Source organism: Dendroctonus ponderosae, unplaced genomic scaffold (genome assembly GCF_020466585.1).
Source record: "Dendroctonus ponderosae isolate FM_Combo_2020 unplaced genomic scaffold, Dpon_F_20191213v2 Dpon_F_20191213_4, whole genome shotgun sequence".
Taxonomy (NCBI): Eukaryota; Metazoa; Arthropoda; class Insecta; order Coleoptera; family Curculionidae; genus Dendroctonus; species Dendroctonus ponderosae.
In genome coordinates, this window is record NW_026018611.1 from 10,602,976 (window position 1) to 10,624,134 (window position 21,159).

General features: G+C 34.1%; 3 protein-coding genes across 5 annotated transcripts in view; 2 read left to right on the top strand and 1 right to left on the bottom strand.

The window, feature by feature from the left end:
- Positions 1-1,787: 1,787 nt before the first annotated feature.
- Positions 1,788-5,893, bottom strand: LOC109542160 (GDP-Man:Man(3)GlcNAc(2)-PP-Dol alpha-1,2-mannosyltransferase). 2 transcript variants are annotated; one of them, XM_019911266.2, is made up of 5 exons: positions 5,750-5,893; positions 5,437-5,664; positions 5,116-5,351; positions 2,927-3,144; positions 1,788-2,656 (listed from the first exon to the last, which is right to left on the bottom strand). In XM_019911266.2, the coding sequence occupies exons 1-5, from the start codon at positions 5,770-5,772 to the stop codon at positions 1,913-1,915; spliced, it is 1,449 nt and encodes a 482-aa protein (XP_019766825.1). In that variant the 5' UTR covers positions 5,773-5,893; the 3' UTR covers positions 1,788-1,912. The 2 variants fall into 2 exon arrangements, with proteins under 2 accessions (XP_019766825.1, XP_019766824.1); XM_019911265.2 differs by having other exon boundaries at positions 5,116-5,372; positions 5,750-5,891.
- Positions 5,894-6,178: 285 nt separating this feature from the next.
- On the top strand, positions 6,179-14,756 carry LOC109542163 (DNA repair and recombination protein RAD54-like). Its single transcript, XM_048665699.1, has 13 exons — positions 6,179-6,286; positions 6,354-6,569; positions 8,714-8,907; positions 9,410-9,476; positions 10,681-10,899; positions 11,021-11,214; positions 11,360-11,550; positions 11,610-11,861; positions 13,048-13,330; positions 13,454-13,575; positions 13,666-13,805; positions 13,886-14,167; positions 14,231-14,756. Exons 1-13 carry the CDS (start codon positions 6,284-6,286, stop codon positions 14,387-14,389), a joined length of 2,322 nt encoding a protein of 773 aa, XP_048521656.1. The 5' UTR covers positions 6,179-6,283; the 3' UTR covers positions 14,390-14,756.
- Positions 14,757-15,631: 875 nt separating this feature from the next.
- The window catches only part of LOC109542153 (eukaryotic translation initiation factor 4E transporter), a 26,519-nt gene continuing 20,991 nt past the window's right edge, over positions 15,632-21,159 (top strand). Inside the window, exon 1 of one of the 2 annotated variants that reach the window (XM_019911247.2) lies at positions 15,632-16,070. In XM_019911247.2, coding sequence (XP_019766806.2) covers positions 16,004-16,070 — 67 coding nt within the window. In that variant the 5' untranslated portion in view covers positions 15,632-16,003. Of the gene's footprint in view, positions 16,071-16,324; positions 16,592-21,159 lie in introns of those variants that run through there. The other variant, XM_019911249.2, reaches the window with a different exon arrangement.

A 21,159-nucleotide genomic window follows, 5' to 3' on the forward strand; every position in this document is an offset into this window, starting at 1 on the left:
AAAAAAATTAAAAAATAACCCAGCATCGAACAACGCACGAAAATTTGTTTTGCGACGATGCAAGTTCTAAAAATAATGTCTTCGGGGGTTTTGAACACAACTGAAAAATCAAATTAGATAATTTATTATTGAGATTCACAATACAGCAAATTGTGGGACGTGGTACTAGTGGGAGTTTTCAAAGTTTTAGAAATACGCCAACAAATCAGCAAATCTGAATCAATAAAAACGTGTGTGTATCCAAATTAGTTGAACGCTTCAGCGCCAGTAGGTATTGGAAGATTTATTTTCAAGCGATTGTCGATTTCAATAAAAATTTTGCGCTTAAATTAAATATCAGTAATTAGTGATTGACCAAAATATACACGAAGAAAAACAGTGAAAACATTTTAACCAAAAATACAGTTAAGTTCCAAAATAAATCTAAACCGTAATCGAAAAAAAAGCGAGTGGTTTCGTAACTAGGTACTTAATGGGCTTAATTAATGCGCCTTAAAGATTTATGCGACATCGAAAAAAGGAAAGTTTTTAATTTGTTTTGGTTGTAATGATGCGTAACAGCTAACTATTGGGTAATTGAAGGAAAATTATCATTTGTAGAAGGAAATTTAGTTAATTAATACCTCCCCTTAAACCTAGTAACGCACTTCAAATCACGTAAAAATCAGCAATTAAAAAATGTTAATTATTTAAACTCAAACAAACGTATTTTTTCTGTCTTCACCACGACTACTAAATATTTTATGTCTAAGAGGGTATGTAGTAGTAGTAGTGGTATTGTGGGGGGGGATGAGTCCAGCGAGTAGGCCCTAAAAGCCCTTTTCGTCATTCCCGCTCCAACCATCCCCACCTTACTACTTCTGATCTTTGCCACCCTGGCGTCTCGTCTCCCTGACAAAGGCAAGGATCCGTCTCCACTCCAAGGAAGACAGTTCGATGCGGGAGAGTGTAGAGGCCCCATGGAGGCGCCTCCTAATAGATGACCGGTGATGGCAGGCTCCTAATAGGTGGTATGATGTTTTCTCCGCTATTCCGCATTTTGGACACACGGGGCTATCACCAATTCCTAGTAGGTGTCTGCCTGTTCAGACCACAGTGGCCTGTCATGACCCCAACCAGAGATCTCAGCGCTCAGCGACTCCTTGACATCATCCAATTGGATGTCACTTGGGGTTCCTATCAACTCTTTGGCTTGTCTATACCCTTCTGCCTTTCTCCGCATCTCTGTGGTGCCTCTAAGAGCCCACTCATTCAGAGCTTTTGGTACCTGTCGGTTACTTAACTTTATGTGAGGTTCGGCAGTTATTTGGCTCTCAGAAGATCCGAGCCTTGGTAATGTATCCACACTAGGTTTACTTGTTTCTGTCCTGCCACTCCTGAATCAATTCTGGATCAGTCCACTGCCTTAAGTGAACTTAACACTTGAGGGCAGCCTGGCTGTTGGAGTAGATCTCGATCATTTCCTCTGGTCCTTCCGTAACTTCCCTATCTCTGGCAAAAGAATGCATATAAGTCCGCCTGAAACACTGTCGTCCAGTGCTCCAGGGAGAGGGACGCTCCCTTGTTGGTGCCTTGTCGGTACACACCCGCCTTATACCATCCCGTGAGGCATCGGTATACCAACATTGCACTCCCAGTCGGGCGGCCAATGCGGTAAAATTCTAACTTTCTTTTGTTGGGATTTCCATCTTGAATTTATTTTCGAACCTAAGTCCTCTGTCAGCTGGGACCAGCTTTTCACTCAGGATATCTACCAGGGTTTACTATAGATGAAAAACTAGATCCCCGAGTGTTTAAATATATATATTCCATATAAAAACAAACAAATGACTATACAGAGTGCTTTCTAAATTATAACGTGTTAAGCACTAAAATATGCAATATAAACCCAATTGTTGCAGTTACAGTAGTCTTATTTAAAAATAGGTTCTATAGCGCGTAAAAAGTCTTTCTCAAACTTGTTTACACTAAATCTGTCACAACTCGCCCGAGCTCTTTCTCTAATATCGTTTATTTCCTCATCTCTGGCATGTATTATGTAGTCAAGAGTGTTCGAAAATTCTCCAGCAGTGGTAGCTAAAAATCCGAGTCTCGATCCTGTAGTAGTTTCAATAATATCTAACAAAGGTCCTCCGGATTTATGAGCGACCATTATTAAACCAGCAGCCATTTGTTCGACCACACTAATTCCAAAATGCTCGTCTAACATTGTATGAATTCCAATGTAAGCCTTGCCAAACTCCTCTAGTAAATCATTATACGATATATTCACTTTAAACTCTACATTATTCTCTAACGACAAGTGCATGGCAAAGTCTTGCAAGTCTTTAACTCGTTTATAATCATCTTCATTTCTGCAACTGCCGCATAACACTAGAGTAACGTTATCAAACACCTGGTCGGAAATGATTTCACGTAGATTATAAAGTGCCTGTAATTGTAATGGATGGTCTTTCTCAGGTCTAAATTGGGCTAAGCTTAAAATTCTGATCTTAGACGGTTTTGTTGAGTTGTGCTCAATTGTTTTCAAATGGTCTACTTCACAAGGAGGATACACAAGCGACATTGGTGAATTCCACAGAGCTTGTAGATTTTCTAAAGTAAATGTGGAGTTTACTAAAGTTGCATCCGAAGATTTGCTCGACATCTTATACAACTAAAAAAATATAAATTGTCAAAATAATAATATTTATTATTATTTATAATTAATATATATTATACTAAAACCGAGTTATCTTTCCTTTCTTAGTTTATTATTTATGTTGTAACAGAAGACAAATGTTTGATGTTCGTATATAAAAGTAAGTCATCGCAAATCAAAACTCTGTGTTAGTCGGCAGATAGATCTATCTATTTACATATTTACAATTACCTACATATCTAGGAAAGTGCTAAAGGTGATCAATATTGGGTAAATGCTACTTACCCAAGACAATGCATGATAATAACACAGTTTGGTATGCGTTAGAGTAATGCTTTGGGAAATAAAGTTTCTATTGTTATAAATGTTCCGTCTGTCTTGCACTCGCCCTAACATCTCTTTCGTTATTAATGGATAATGGACATAGCATCCCACTTTACATCCCCCCAAAATTTTAAACAACGGCAGAATAAAAGTAAAACCTGTTGTTTCAATAAAGATATCTGAAACAAAAATGAATATTGTGTTGTTTCTGCTTAAAAGTTGGTAAAGCAACGATTACTTGAAAATATGCTCCGACTCTTGAACAACATGCTTAAATTGGTAACTATTGGTTTTATTATTTATGTTCTTTTGATTTGTCATCGGCTTTTTACACAGATTGTCACGAAGTTGTAGCTGGTTTTTAGTCTTGTGCGAATAACATTTTTGTTATAGATTATATACGTACAATACTAGTATATTTAAGTTTCTGTTATAATTTTCGTTATAAGTTGGTAGGCAAAACATTTTTGCAAATAACCAAATTTTTCAGATTTCTATTTGTACAAAAAAACCATACTAGGAAAAGGATCATCATAATCTCTGAATTTCGATCCAATCATCAGAGTTATCAATAATGTTTATTTGAACATTAGTTTATTTTCCACTTGACATATGCAATGGTGAACAAAATTAGCGCACCACCTCTAATTGAAACGTAACTTTATCAAAAATCAAAAATCGAAACTGCAATCAATATTTATTGAGAAACGAGATTAAAAATTATTTTTCAATACACTGACAAAAATCGTAACCAAACACATTTTGGTAAATTAGAACCAGAGCAGCAAATTATTGTTGCTAGATAAGAGATGCCGATCCATAATAGTTATCGAATATGTTCGGCGTTAAGTGTGCAATTTTTCAATGTCGAAACCACCCAGTGTACGTAAAAGAATAGAAAATGATAGAACTAATTGGCTACGATACGCACAATGTCCGCTAAAAGTGGTAACAAACAACTTCAGCTTGAAACATTCGACCCAATTTGTTAGATAACCAAGTTAAGTACTCATCGAACATGTTTTTACTAATATTGCGTCTATGCTAGGCATGGCATTAGGTGTTAACACAGCTATACCGATACGGTTTGCAGTGTCAATACAACGTCAGCGCAATTGAGTCATGATACAGTAAACTCATCACCACTTGTTTGCCTATTTCGCAGGATCAGATTGAGCTGGATCACTGGATAGAGCATTAAATGCCTCCTTTGATAGGCAAATAGGTGTATTAGATTTACCACCTTTGTTTTCACTTTCAGAATTGGCGCAAATATGACGCTGCCTTTTCCGTCGTATCTCAAGACCCATTTGAGCTACAGAGCTCGTATCGTTGGACAGATAATTAAAAACCTGATTCAGAACGTGGAACGTCAGCAAAGACTAGCAGTTTTCACATAAACACGAAATTTGAACATTTATATTTACGGAGGCAATTAGGCCTCAATTGCGCAACTTTTTGGCTCATTTTTCAGAATCTGATTGAGCAGCGGCTTTTATCACTTCCAAAATTGGCGCAAAAATGATTCATTTGAGCTATCGTTGGATAGAGAATTAAAAACCTGACTCAGAACGTGGAACGTCAGCGAGAAAATACTGGCATTCTTTACATAAAAGACAAAATTTGACCATTATAGATTTAGGCACGCGATTATTTTTTGCCAATTTCTCAGGATATCTGGTTAAGTGTAAAGTGTCATGGTGTTGTGCCGTGAGACGCGAGGTGTTTCACCACCCTGACACCCAGAGCGGTATCAACACACAAGTATTATACAGTGTTTTACCCATTTACTAGTCTATGCCTATTGTTTCGATACAAAGCTATGTTTGTCACATAAAAGCAATTGAAAGGAATAAGACGACAAATTTATGTCAATGAAACACTTTAGTACCAGCCAGCAGTTCGAAAAGCACACAATTTTTTCAAATTTTGAATTTCAAACTTGTTTAATGTTCTCAGTACGTGTTATATTTGATACTCATTAGTGTATATTCGATGTAGCGGTAAAATATTATTTCTTTTGATTTTGTTAAACAATAGAAACTAAGAAATAGCAGATTCTAGAGATAGATCAGCAAATAAAACAGCAGTTCTTGACCTACTGAGGCTTTTAAGCACTCAATATCATGATTAAATAATCAAAAGCTTACCAGGATTAATCTGGTTGATGGCCTCAAAACCTAAGTATATCGAGCCAATAAGTTGACCCAGCAATGTAAAAACTGGGTACTTATCAGCTTCTACCCATTTTCTGCTAGTGAGATATATAAATTTCAAACGATCAGATTTTATCTCCACATTTAATGTATCTTTCACCTTCTTTTTGATTTCTACCGGCGAAAATGCAACGTCTCCAGTGTAAAGATACAAAGTCGCATAAGGATATCTGAAATTTCGTTTGATGTGACTAGTTGATATTTAGCGATTTGTACATAAATGTATTCAAACCAGGGGTTCGTGTAATTATTTACTTTTCTAGTAGTGCTCTGATTGCTACCCATAAAACTTTTTCTCCTCCACCACCAGCATTGGCATAAGGGTGAAATATTCCAACACTTAAGCGGTCATTTCTCTTTTGCCTCTCTACTTTAAATTTCTCTCTATAGTATAAATAGACCAGAGGACCGACAATAACTACGACCAAGAACAGGAACAGGCCAAAGACAAGTAGCAATTTTAGAGTTGCAGCAAGAGAAAACCTAAAATATTTAAATGTCCCTTTAAACTAGTTGAATTTATGAGGTTACAGCAGTATGATATTTGTTCAACCTGAAAGAAACTTACAGGAAACCCATAGTAGATGCCATGCTAAAGTTAAATGCTATTTGTGGCAATACATTTTACTTAAAGTAACAAACTAACATTTTACTGTGATAACCGATAAAAATTGATGACAAATAAGGATTATAGATAGATGTATCTTCTTCTTCTTCATCGACCCATCTTTTGCCAAATGGTGCATGTGTACAAACAATGTTTATTGATGGATGTTTTATAGCAGTGACGTAACTGAATCCACTAAATTTTTTTATAACTTCAGTTTTTAAACGCTTTTCTAGCATTTTCTCTCCGTTCTATAACGATTAACCGCTTATATGATATGTCTTGAGCCATCTACAGTTTATCATAACTTGAAATTTTTACTTGTGATAAATTTTGTATAGACTTATTTTTCAATTGAGTGAAAGAAGAATGAACAGTATTTGTTATTGTTGATTGTTTTGAAATTGTCATGACTTAACCTCAAAACAAACTGAAGAGTTTCGTCCGCTATGTGTATGATGTGTAAATAGAATGTGATTCCCAATAATTATTAAAATGGTAAGCAGTATATTCCCATATCATATATTAACTGTAAAAAATGTAAGTACATATATTTTTATTATAGAGACGAAGTTTTGCTCCCAGTCAAAAAGGAAAAGCCTCACCGCCGGTGACCCAAAGCACTGAAAACACGGCGACTTCGAACGTTTTAAAGCGATTTTCGTCACCACTTACAGAACCCTTGAAAAGGACTAAGAACAGTTTACCAGAGAATCCTAAAAGTAAGCTAAGAAAAGCTGTTGCAAATGTTGAAAACCATAAAGAAACAGTGTTGAGTCATGTAAGTTGTTCCAAGTACATACATTAGTAACTAAGATCAGATTAGATTTAGTACTAATGCACGTTATATTGCAATATCTTATTTCGATAATCCTGGAAAGACGCTTATTATTAAAATTGCAAAACAGCAATTCACGAAGGCTCAATCAAATACGAAATATGTATTCAATTTAAGGTAAATAATACTAATGCCTCTCACTAGCATTCACTAGAAGTTTGGTAAATTTGCTAAATTCAAATGCCTTCAAATGAAAAGGCCTCGAGCATAGCAGTAAATGTGAAGATTTAAATAGGAAACAAGAAGTGAGCGAGTGAATACAATACACTCGTTCCTTAGATTAATTTCATAAGTGCATCATTTATTAATCACGAAGAATTATTTGCCCATTCAGCAAAATTTAATAAAACGATTCACTAGAACAAAGTAACTTTTTAAACACGAATAAAAATGGAGCATTTGCTCGAAAAAGAAGAAAGTATTTTGTTTCGTTTCTAATTGTTTGCGTGGTAGAAATGCTTCGTTAATCAAACCGCTTGCTACACTTTTAAAAAAGTTTAGACAAGTTAATATTTTGTTATGATGTCTGGTTGAATATAAAAGACATAAGTACTTTGTAGCAGTTATAATGTGAGTGCGGTAGAAGAAGCAACGCTATCAGCTCTGAGGAAGAAAGTGCGACTTGTAAAGGGAACGTTCCGGTAAAACTTGTAAAGTTCCTATTTACAAAATTCAATTTCCTCCCGTATCGCAATCCACTTCTAATGTTTTGTCGTCTGCATTTTCCTTAATACCGTTATTTCCGTTGTTATTAAAGCTCTACTTCCTTCAATTCGAAGGCTGCCTCACCTAGTGTTTTTGCAATATTGTGTAGAGCAATGCAGCACTATTAGTTTAGGGCTGTTTTCAAGCTTCACTCGAACTTTACCAAATATTGCAGCATGAAAAATTTTGGCTTCAACTGTTGTAAGCAACGATCAATACGCTCTTGCGGTGTATCTTTATCATGGAATGATACATAGATTTGCTTTTTGCCAAAGTTTCTCCGATTCTTCAGCAATTCTTTTTAACACAGTACTTTGATAAAGTGAATAATAATATTTTATTATTAACACTCAGTTTAATATATTAATTTGGATCTTTCATGGATTAAAACGTTTAGTCGTATCGTTCATTCACAGCAAAAGATGTAAACTTTCGGCATATTATAGAGTGTAAAAGTAATTGTCACTGAATAGCTCAGCAGCGATGAACGGGAACATGTTAACTCTAATAGAGATCAACTTACTTATTTCCACTATAGTTTTTGAGATACCCACGATTTACCTCTGCGTGGTAAAACGTGTAGATGTAGATGATCTCCTATATTTTATATTATTGTTTTTCTTTTTACTTTTGTGTCTATTCATATGTGTAATTCACTTTGTTCATAAATTTTATTTCAGATTTTTTTATAGCCACAAAGCATATTTGAGTTGAATTTGAGAGTTCAAAGCGGATATGTAGTTTTAAAAACATCTCTAACGATTTGAACCAAAGTCTACACTGTGGATAGCCAACAATGCTAGGATTATGTTTCCGGCAATCGTGTCAAAAGTAACCAATATATTGTTGCAATGAATTAGTCGATATTCTAATGCAAAAATAGTAAATTTCTAGCGCAGCGTCCTGCTACGGAGCTGACTAATTTACAACCTAAGTAATAAAATATGTACTGTCCAGAAAATATTTTAGTAAACCTGCAAAGCAATGAAATTATAAATATTATAAAAATCAACCTGAGAGCAACTCAGATTTTTTACACAGATTGTAAAGAGAATTAGAACATCTTATCATAATTTCGCGACAAGCTATTGTTCCATTAGCAAAGGAATTGATAAATTATATTAAATATTCCTAATTTGAATATAATTTTAGGTTGACTGCTTATTCGTTTAAAACTGTTTAATATTGCTAAACTGTGTACATTGCGCTTCAAATGACTGCAAACATAGGAGTTTGAAATTATTTTTAAAATATTTTCTTATGACTAAATACCATTTTCTATCAATAGTTATGTTATCTTACTTAAATCATATCTACTACTAAAATATTCATTTTCTGTACATAAATCGTTAATGTTATATGTAGCTTATATTGCGTTTTAGGAAGATGTTATTAAAAAATTATCCAAAGCATTCTCTTGTCCTTTACCAAACTATGAGGGTTCTCAAACCACCAAAAATTTGGGCATTAGAAGACCGCAGCCTAAAAGAGCACTGTACGATCCCAATATGCCAAATGCTTTAGTTTTATTTGCGCCGCCCCCTCAGACAATGCACGACAAATTGAAAAGTGATAAGTACGAAGTTATACTGATATAAATTAGTGATATTACTTAAAATTTGGATATGTTTATTTTATTTGTAGATTGTATATACAGCGTGTTCCACTTAAGAAGAGACACTTCGTACTAATCTTCGTATTGTTGATGACAAACTTAAAAAATATCGTTTACATTTTTTATTCTTTTCAACTCTAAAATTATGACGCGTTAGTGTTGGCATTGAAAATAACTTTTAAATACATTTTTGTACTATCACTAACTTGAAGCAAACTATCACAAATGGGTATTATTCGCAAACTCGTAATAGTCTGAGCATAACTCTAGATTTTATGCTGAACTCGCCCGAAATTTTTACAGTTTCGACATATTTAATATTAACTACTATCTTCAAGAGAAAACCAAAATATCTAATCTGGGCCGTTCTCTTAAGAGGGCCACACTGTATATGCAATGAGTTGGGATGTTTTTTGTATGTTAGGAGTTAAGAGTTTCGTTATGTTTGTCTTATCTTTTTTAGAAATACTTTAGTGCATGTTGTGGTGGATCCCCAATTAGGAAATATCTTGAGACCACATCAAAGAGAGGTGAATATATTTTCTTAACGATTCAGGTTAGATATGGCTAAAAATCACGATTTTTTTCTAATTCTATTCTAAAGAATTACTCATGATATATATGTAATGTGCTTGGGATTTCATATGATCAGTGGCGGTTCTCCAATAAGTGCAAGTGCATGTGCTCCCACAAATTTTTAATGTCTTCTCAAAAAAACTTCTAAAATATGTTATTCTTGAAAAAAGCCCGGAAATACGATGAAGATCGAATCGAAGATGACGAAGATGAAAATTATAAAATATTTGCAGTAACAGAAAACGGATGGAGAAAAATAGCCCCCTCAATGGAAAAACATTTTAGGTAAACTGTATTAGGACTTTTTTAAAAGAATTGTTCTTCTTTTACTCATCTTCTAACAAAATAAAGGTTGAAAGTTCGACATCGCCCATCTTTTCAACAGTTTTTCTTTAAATGTACCTCGTGAATTGATCTCTTGAACTGATCTGTTGCGGCTATAAACGCATCACCCAAGTCACGTGGCTGTGGTTTCATTGCAGGTGTCGTTTGGGTGATGCGTCTAAAAATTGTTTAAAGATGAACGACGTCGAAATGATAATTCTAATTTTGTTAGAAGAGGAGAAAGAAGAAAAACAATTCTTTCAAAAACATCTTCAGAAAAGAAATCAATCGCATGGTATATAAATAATATAAATGAATATAAATGGTCGTATAAAAGAAGGGTATTTTAATTTTCTTATAAATGACCGTTTAAAGGAAGTTGAGAATAAGTTCAGAGAATTCTTAATCGTAAATCCATGGGTATTTTTGGATTTCCTCAATTAAAATATCATTTTAATTCGCTACAAAACGAGCTATTTATGTGCAAAGTACCATTAAAGGAGTAATTTGGGAATGGCTGCAAGTCGTGCAAATCGCCGTCGCAGTCGCACCAACGAAACTGTACATTTAGTACGTGCACGGGCTTTATTTTGTCGTGGTTTCGGGTTGTTTAGTCAGTAAGTCACTGTATCTGATGCATTTGTGGTCGAATCGGGACACTGATATCGCGAATTATGAGAATGGCAGAATTTTCCATTTATTTTTAAGACCCCTTCATTTGTACGATTTCTCGTGTCTGGTTTCAAAAAGTAATGCTCGTAAATCTTGCGCCGCCACTGCATATGATATGCCTTTTATAAAATGTTTCTATGTGATTCCCGCATTTATATACAGGGTGTCAAATTTATGTATGATTGTGTTACTGGAGTGCAAATACCTGACTCATACGGATGCATAATGGCCGATGAAATGGGCCTCGGAAAGACATTGCAATGCATAACATTGCTGTGGACTTTGGTGCGACAAGGCCCTGAAGCCAAACCGACTATCAGTAAAGGAATTATTGTGTGCCCCAGCAGTCTGGTGAAGAACTGGTTTAATGAAATAAACAAGGTAATTGTTATGTTGCCTTGGTAAGATTTACATTACAATGCAAAGATGGAAAATACGTTCAAGTCCAAGATGTTTCTTTTCAATTAGCACCTAGAGCTACTAAGATGTTGTGGTATTTTAGTGGCTTGGAGGACGTTTACCTGCAGTTATGATAGATGGAGGCGCCGATGTAAAAAAGAAAATTACTCAATTTATGCAAGGCCAAGGCAGGATGGCTATACCAGTTTTAATAATTTCATACGAAACCTTCAGAATGCAGGCTGATATTCTGCAAAGCAGTGAAATTGGACTTGTATTGTGTGACGAAGGTCATAGGTAAAGTATTATCACTTGGCGCTTTTACTAAAAAAGTTTGTACATATTTTGGATCAAGGAGATTTGCTTCATAAAGTATTTAATGATTTTCAAAATTCATTTATAATGAGTAAACGTTATAATTGAAAATAATATAATATTCTAGACTAAAAAATTGCGAAAACCAGACATACAGAGCTCTTATGGGTCTCAAATCTAAAAGGCGAGTGTTACTCAGTGGAACTCCAATCCAAAATGATCTTCTGGAATATTTCAGTTTAATTCATTTTGTAAATGAAGGTCTTTTAGGCACATCCAGCGAGTTTAAGAAAAAATACGAAAACTATATTTTAAAAGGTAATTGGTACAAAATTGTATGTTTGCCTGAAGTTAATTTTATAATACAATTTACATAGGTCAAGATTCAATAGCTACGGCACAAGAACGCGAAAGAGCTGTGGAAAAAATTACCGAACTCACCAACATCGTGAATAAGTGCCTTATCAGGCGTACTTCCGCACTCTTAACTAAATATCTTCCGGTTAAGTTTGAGATGATAGTTATTTGTCAATTGACCGCACATCAGAAGGAACTTTACTTAAATTATATTAATTCGGACGCAATAAGACGTACTATTGTTGACAGTGAACGAGGAGAAAGAGGTCCAGGTTAGTAAGTGACTGCTGGAAAGGGATTTGAATAAAGGTGTTTTGCCTTTAGATAAAATATTTCTGTCTGATGCTTTGCAGTGTATTCGGGGACCCAAAAACAATTATGCTGCTGAAGTATTTTTTTAATTAAATTTGTTGGTCTTTAATTCAAGTTCACATTTTGCACCATTTTGTCATCGATTTGATTGATTGAATTTAATAGCTTTGAGCATAACGTTATTTGAATATCAAAGAAATTTGTAGAAAATAATTTCTTCCGAGCGTTTCGTAAGCACGAGTGGCTTACATCTTCAGACATGGTATCGCTTGAAAGCTTACATTAAATTGCTCTATCTCTAAGCCACTATCTCGTAGCTTGATCAGTCCAGTGTGATAGCGCTGTCTACAATATATCATTAGGAGATTTTAGCAGAATTACTTAGTATGATTTAATACAAATTTTTTTGGTTGTAATTCTACCACAGGATAAATAAGAACTTCTTTGAAAACTTGTTGATATTAACTGAATAGACTTTGATTATTTTTGCAAATTACACTTTTTAATGTGTAAAATAATTTAATGGTCTTCAATTTAAATTTGGAAAGACTGATAAAGCTTGAGCAGTACAGTGTAAGCCTTGAAATTGTTATTTTTTTACACATTTAAAAGTGTAATTTGCAAAACTAAATAAAGTTTGTTAAATTAAAATAAAGTTTTCGAACTAGTTTCTATTTTTACAGGGGTAGTATATGAATAATAAAACGTATTTCTGATGAAATTCTGATATTTTATAGACAGCGCTATGTATTTCCCTCCAGGTATATTAATCCAACTATTTATCTATACGGGCATGATCGATGTCAAATTTTAAGCTTGGAAGCTCCGTTATATTTCAATATTTGGGCGAATGTTTAAAAAATTCTTCTTTTAAGTAGTTTTGGAGATCATTTATTAAAAATAGCAAATTTATCGCAACCTTTTATATTGGCGGAAAACTAAATCTACAGCTAATGTACACAATGAAATGAATTTAATGAATGTAAATTATATATTCAAAAGTGGGCTATTACGTTTAAAACAATCAACTCGGCCCAGTAAACCTTATTTTGAGCCAACTTGTATATTTCAAACTATCGGGAAAAATTCTTTTCACTTTTTATCTGTTGACTCTTATTGAAAACAAACAAATTATTGTATTTTCAGGCGGTACTAGTTCATTAGCGAGTATTACAACACTGAAAAAGTTGTGTAACCACCCGTATTTGATTATGGATAAGATATTGGAAGGAGGAGAAGGATTCGAAAAATCACAAAATATTTTGCCTCCCAGAAAAGGGGATTTGGATGTGAAGCCAGAACTGTCCTCAAAATGTATGATTTTAGACTGTTTTTTGGCCAACTTAAAGGCTAATTATAATGACAAAGTGGTAATAGTCTCAAACTGGACCCAAACCTTGGATTTGTTTGAAAAATTATGGAAAGTCAGGTATGATTCTTTACATGATCAACAAATCAGCTTTGTATCAATTTTGTTGCTTGAAGGAGAGTAGATGAAATGGTCACATTTAATCGATGATAAAATTACCTTCGTTTGATTTACAATTAATAGGGGTTATCAATACGTAAGACTGGATGGTACAATGAGCATCAAGAAGCGTGCTAAAATAGTGGAGAATTTTAATAAGCCGGATTCAAAAGACTTTATTTTCATGCTGAGCTCAAAGGCGGGCGGTTAGTATATGTCTTAGTTTAAAACTCAATCAAATATTGAATAATACATAGAATGTAAAAAAATATTACAAATCCAAAAATGGATTTTAGGTTGTGGATTAAATTTAATCGGAGCTAACAGATTAGTGATGTACGATCCGGATTGGAACCCAGCAAATGATGATCAAGCAATGGCAAGAGTGTGGAGAGACGGACAGCAAAAACCATGTTATATTTACAGATTCCTATCGGTAATGATGCAAAATAATTTTTTTTTCAGATTTAGTTGCGTTTTTTCGTTATTTTTTTAATAAAATATATTTTATTTCAGGCCGGTACCATTGAGGAAAAAATATTCCAAAGGCAAGCTCATAAGAAAGCCTTGAGTTCTACTATTGTTGATATGAACGAGGAGACAGCAAGACATTTTAGTGTTGCGGAATTAAGAGATTTGTTCAGATTGGAAAATACTGAGTCTGACACGCATTCCAAATTAAAGTGCAAAAGTTGTTTAAATAAAATACCGATTAAAAATCCCCCAGATGAAGCTGATTGCACTTCAGATTTATCGCAATGGTACCATTGTTGGGATAAGAAAGGTTTAGCAGACTTGGTAAATTTAATACTTTTTCAAATAAACTTTTAGTATCTACAACACGGGCAAACATTATTTCAGGTTTTAAAGCAGATTTGGGATGTGTGCAAATATATATCTTTCGTGTTCCATCAAAAATCAGCCAAACAAGAAGTTCAGAAAACAAAAATTCTTGAAGAAGATAAACACTCAGATTATGAGGACAAAGAGGACACGGATGATTCCGACTATGCCGGTTAAAATACATAGTGAAGTTAAAAAGCGTTAAATTTTGTGTAAGTACGGTACAGTTTGTCTATGCAGTCCTTTTGTTTTATTCCAACTTTTACTCTACATGTTTGGAAATTTTGTTTAATTATTTATTTATTTTGCTTTGTATTTGAGTATATCTGTCATTGTCAATTGATTATAATAATTTCTGAAAAAATGTTTCAAAGGAAAATTGATTTTCATGTTCGTGCTGGCTTTCAGTTTTTATATGATTAAACGGATTAAAAGTAAGACAGCTAGCACACTGTCGTCAAAACACATGGTTATCAGTGATGGAACATCCTCATTACAGTGGAGACTTATTGTGTGATAATATAGTTCTTGTTTCCATAGCCTACTACACATTTTTTATCTCTTTTCAAGTTTTACGGCAACAAAAGGAGAAAAACATACAAACAGTTATATCGTTAAATTCAGAAAAAATAAGGATTTTAAAAGGCCCAGAGCCAACTGTGATTACCATTTAAAAAAACACGTTTATTTTTTATCTCGTAAATCAAGTTGACTATGACAACGAGTGCTAGTTTATTGAATCCAACGCAAAAAGTTCTACCAAAGACAATTTTAACTTTTTTTCTAATTTAAGCAGTTTACGAATTATATGATCATTAAAAAAGTGTTGATTTCTTGTCTTTTCAGAATATTTCAGGCCCTAAGTCGGGTACCTAAATTTTGAAAACGGTAATGAATAGGCAATCGAATTCTGCCCAATTTTGCCCATTTAACAGATTTTCTATCTTTAAAAATGTACTAGTTACTCATACAAAGATTCAGAAAATGGCCACCCTGTATAGTGTGGAATTGCAGATAAACGATTTTTTGTATTTGAATTTTTTTCTATCGTTTTACCGAAAACTTTTACTTCGCTTACCGAAATATATATCGATATAGATCATTATCAGGCTAGTTTTGATTTAGATTGGATTACAAGGAAATTTATCAATTACTTTATGAATTACAGTTGCCAGAAATACCCAGATTTCTTCATAGGTAATGTTTCACCGATACAAATGATGTAGTCGACATATTTTAAAAATATTTTTTTGATTTTGCCTGCTGTTAAACGCAACCGTATACGTTTATCAGTAATATTGAAACATTATTCACGGCTAATCGGCTACCAGAAATCTATAAAATAATTGAAAACAAACCTTTGACATCGATAAGTCAAATTTGGCATCGTTGCAAACAAATTGCTTTGTTTGTTCGACCAGTTGGCCTGAAACTTGATAGATGACACCACGAGCGGAGGAAAGAAAAAGCATATGGCGTACGTTTCTATTTTTGCTTGATGCAAAGTATTTTATAGTGAATTGTTGTGTGTCGTGAGTTGGAAGGTTTGAGTTAGTTTCTCGGTTATACAGCAGTCCAATTTACAAATATTCGCAAGCGTTCCGAATAATTTCTTATACATGATTACGTGTTTACGTATGTTAAGTTGTTGACGAATAAACCGACCTGTGATATTAAAATTAGTTATTATATAGGTTTTCTTTATACAATTTTTGATTATTTATTGTACAACGTAGACTAGAGATTTCACATTTGACTCTTATAAGTGAACCAAAGAAGAAATCTAATATAATGTCGGAAAACGGCACCGAACTTGATCAAACAACGTCGAACTCCATTGACAAGCAGTCTAAAAATGGTAAGTTTTACTTGGAATTTTCATCCCTTAACTGGAACCCCCAATATCAATTGAAGGTGTCAGATGCGAAGTAGTTTCTTAAAAATGCGGTGGCAGTTGTAAAATCAATAAGTTCCCACAAAAATGCGTCGACCCAAATTGGATATTTTGTCAGATACCTTTGTTATTGTGTAATGCTGCATTGAGTAATTTACAACGCATTTCATGTTTTGTTTTTGTTATATTTTTCATATTGGCCATACTGTTCAACCAGACATTTTGGAGTCAAACCATATACTTTAATCTTAGACTCTTTCAGTAAATCTTATTTGCATTTATTTATAAAGACAGATAAAAATACAAAGTGACAAAATTGCCGCAAGAGCAACGAAATAATTCGACAAATTTATTAACCGTAAAGAAATTGAAAAATGCGTTCTCAGCTTGAAGTATAAACAAGCATGTTATTAATAGATTTGCAAATTGGACAATTATTTGTGATATACGTATTTCTTCAGGATACCTACTTATCAAGATGACTGGTAAGTACTAGTGAATGCAAGCAGTTATTTGCAATATTTACCCCTAGTAAAAACGATCATAATATTTCAATTATAACTAGAAATAAGTATCTGCTGGATCACCTAATATCAGGTGGACAATCGAGATAATACGACTGAAAATAATGTAGAAAGAGTAGATGAAAAATCTGATTACGAACAAATTGTTCATTATCAATTTAACTTTAGTTCAACGGTCACACATGTCTCAAGTCATTGCCCACCAAAGTGGGTACAAATCTAAGTCAATAGTCTAAATTCAGTGAGACTATTTACTATATACCTACACACTTATTCAAACACTTCACAAAATCCACCTCTTTTATAAGAATGAATGTTACGGTTAAGCTTGGAACTTGGCTAATCTCGACATTAACCAAATGGTTAATCTAGAGTTTAACTTAAATTTAATTTTTTAATATCTATTATTATATAGAAAGCGTCTGCCCCAGGAATTTCCGGTGACCAAAACTTCTGCTTTCTTATTATTTAAAATATGTCTCGAAGAAGCCCTTATACCTTATACATATACCCTACTACTCGCGGATGAAGAAGCTTTTGTAGCGGAAGAAAGGACGATGCGAGCTACATGTTTCGCAAACTTTAAGAGAGGTATGAAGACTTGGGCCTCACCATAAACCAGGGTGGCCAACTTCTCAAACCCATATTACCGTACAAGCCATTTGAAAATACCGTATTTGAATCTCCATTACCGTACCAGAGATTCATTCATGAGGCCACGGTCTGGGGACCAAAAAAAAAGGTCTCCATATTTTGGTGGTTTTCCCATGGTATTTACCGTACAAAAATACCAAAATACCGTACAATTGGCGTACGGTAACGTGTTAGAAAAAAATTACCATATGTCTATGGTAATTACCGTACGAATGGCCACCCTGCCATGAACATAAAAAATACTACCCAAATACCTATTGGGTAGTAGAAGAACAAGATTTAGAGTTCGGGTACGATAAGATTTGATAAGAGTGGTTCGTCATTTCAGTACCGTGGAATTACTCTCTCTCGCAACGGAAAAAGTGCCAGCGACATCACTAACAAGATTGGTCATGGAAAGATAGTAATTCGACAACTAAACTCATTACTTCACACAATCACATGAGAAATGATACTATACCAAGACAGATGATGAACGTTGAAGTTTCTAGACACAATAGATACCAAAACAAGAAGCTGAAGCTAAGAGCCAATAGCCAACTAAATCGAGATTAATCACACCGAAAAAAATGGAAGTTGAGAAGCGAGACACGGTAGGATGTGTAGCTGTATATGTGTAGCTGTATGGAACCTAATAATGTTAATATATAAACATTATCTGGTTAATGTCGAGTTCAGCCATTTTTGCCTGGTCATGTTGAATGTATTATTGGATACATTGTGAATAAACTGGCACTTTCTACCACTAATACTTTGTACCCGAAGATCAGTTAACTAACTAATATCAGGACATGAACCAACTGAACATGTTATTCTCGATATTATATTCTCGGTAATATTGATATTAATATAATTTTTAACGTTAACCGTAACATACTGGGTGTCAATTTGAAAACTTCTCACCCTGCAGTTTAAAAAGTGAAAAATCGGAGACCCGTAAATTTTATTTGGAAGGGGGGCACTTTAAAGGAATATTTTTAGCCTCTTTGTTTCAACCCGCTAGGACGGGTAGATATCACCCTTAGAATCTTAAATGGGAAGGGGGGTCAAGTGGCACATCGTTTTAAAGGCCGTTAAATTATCTTTACATTAGTTACTACTTTGTTGCTTTTTGTCCAGAGGTTTTCGAATAATCGCGTTTCAAAATTACAGAACCGATTAAACTTGCCTGCATTGAGATTTTGGTTTTCAGATTGGTGTTTAAACAAAAATGTCATGGGTCTCCTTATAGTACAAATGATTTGAATATTCGGTTACCCCGTTAAAATCGTTGAATAACAGGAAGAAAATCTAGTTTAAACAATTGAATTCGGAATTAATGATTATTTTACTTCGAGAAAAATCACTTTATTTACGGAAGAGAAATTTCTGCAATAAAACCCATGGGATCTACTTACCCAATCTGCAATAAATCCCATGGGACATCTTATAAGTTGTTCAAAATGTTGTTCAAAATGTTTTCAATTGTTGAACGTTCTCTAACATTGATAAGATATTCCTGGCTACATGGATTGGCAGGAGGGGACCAATTGAATGGGCCAAGATCACCGGATTGAACACCCTTAGACTTCTTTCTTTGGGGAGATCTTAAGTCCATTGTTTATAAAACACAATCTGCTGATATTGATCTTAAAAGGCGAATTACAGCAGAATGCCGGTCAGTTCCCGGTGAAGTTTTCCGAAATGTTAGGGAAGAGTTCAAAAACAGACCTTATTGTTTACAGGAAAATTGACAACACTTTAGCAACTTATAAGAGAGTGCGTAAGTAGATGACGTAGGTTTTATTGTCAAAATTTCTCTTCCGCAAATAAATACTCTTTTCTAAACATTTGTATTATAAGGAGACCCAATATAATTGTTTTTGTGTAAACACTAACCTGAAACCAATATCTGAAGGCACGCAAGTTTAATTGTTCCTACAAGTTTCAAACGCGATTATTCGGAAACCTCCGGACAAAAAGCAGCAAATTAATAACTAATGTAAGGATAATAAAACGCCCTTTAAAATAATGTGCCCCTTGACCCCCTTCCCATTTAAGTTTATAAGGGTGATATCTACCCGTCCTAGGGGGTTGAAACAAGGAGGCTAAAAATATTAATTTAAAGTGCCCACTTACAAATACAATTGACGGGACTCCGATTTTTCATATTTTCAACTGCAAGAAATATATTAAGGGTGAGAAGGTTTTAAATTGACACCTGTATACACACACAATACCCAATCTAAATTTTATTATAGTTTCCAAATCCAATAGCAAAAACAATCATTTAAATCAATTGAACGTGCTATATTGTGCTCCTTGTTCGTTTTTAAATAAGTATATCGAATTCTCTATCAATAAAAATAGAAAAAAAATATGTAATTTTATAGGTCACTTACTAAATTGTAAATTATGCCACCAACTTAGAAAAAAAACGGCCACTCAAAAAAAATATATTTTTTGTCAAATTTGCAGAACAAGCATTTACTCATTTTTATACCATCGATTAAAAAAATGCGGTCGTTTCTGTTAATTAATCTGTTTCATTTGGCGCAAATATCTCTAATTACTTTTTTAAAACTTCAAAATGGCCTTAAACTCAGCTCAACTGCAACAAAACTACATATCTTTCCCCATTTAACCGACCCTATATCTCTTCTTTTCACCTTGATACCAAAACAGCCCAGCCCGCTTTACAAAACCCGTCTTGTTAATGTATAAACGAATGATATATGACTACCCAAAGTAATCCAATCCTGAAACTCCCGTGCCGTTTTGCGTCGAATAAAATTATCATGCGACAATATAGTCAAATACAACTCTACAAGATGAGACTAAACGCGATCTATATGATCAGCCAAGGGTAAAATAATGGCAATCTTACCGAAAGCTGCATCGTCCACCTGAAAAAAAAATGATTTAGTCTAACACGAAATTATTCCAAAGTCCAGTTATTTGACGCGATCAAAATAAACGTAATAAAGTCATAAACCTTCAGTTGGTTCTGGAATATCTAAAGACCCTTGAAGCTAAGTGATTTATGTATAACATATCTTTCTTACCAGCTTTATGCAAAGCTGTCGCTCCTCCAGTATCGGTATAAATGGGAATCACGAGCAGCAAACACTCGCTTTGCAGAACTCATTTATACCAAACCACTGCAGTTTCACTTCCGGTACCCAAATGTTCATATTTCGATTTATAAACCAATATATATCGATCTATGATCATAATTAGCAAGACACAAAGGACTGACGATCTATTTCGTTCGTTGCCTGTAACAAACTGAATGTTTTAAAAAAATTCATGCGATATTGAGGGTTTTTTCACAATTCGAACGCATCGCCCTACAGTACCTACTATGATGATATAATGATTTACTAATTCGGCTCTAGGATGTCATCGTTTTGGTATTCGATTTCAATTTTCTTTTGTTGACAATGTTGTAAGTCAGGGTTTCCCAAACTGTTTCGATAACGGAACACTCCAAAACCCGAAATTTTAACGGAACACTTGCTGTAACACCTAAAAAAAGGGCACCACATTTTTTTAAATTTTGCCCACATTTGGGCGTATGAAATGAAAAGCGAATGTTTTCCCGGAACACAGTTTGGAAACCTCTGTTATAGGGACAAATTTATACGGAAAAATTTTACAGGGTGTCCCGTAAGCACATGATCAAAAGGATACTGCGATATTATTTGGATCAAAAGAAAACGATCTGACCTAACGTTTATTAACAAAAAATGTCCGGCTCCTCTGCTATTGATGGCCAGTTCTTCAAAAAAAAAAATCTTTTTTGAAATATCGGGAGAATGGTACGATATATTTTGGTGAAACTCGCTGTGAATTTAAATGTGAAACAATTGGCAATGTGAAAATCAAATTTATAT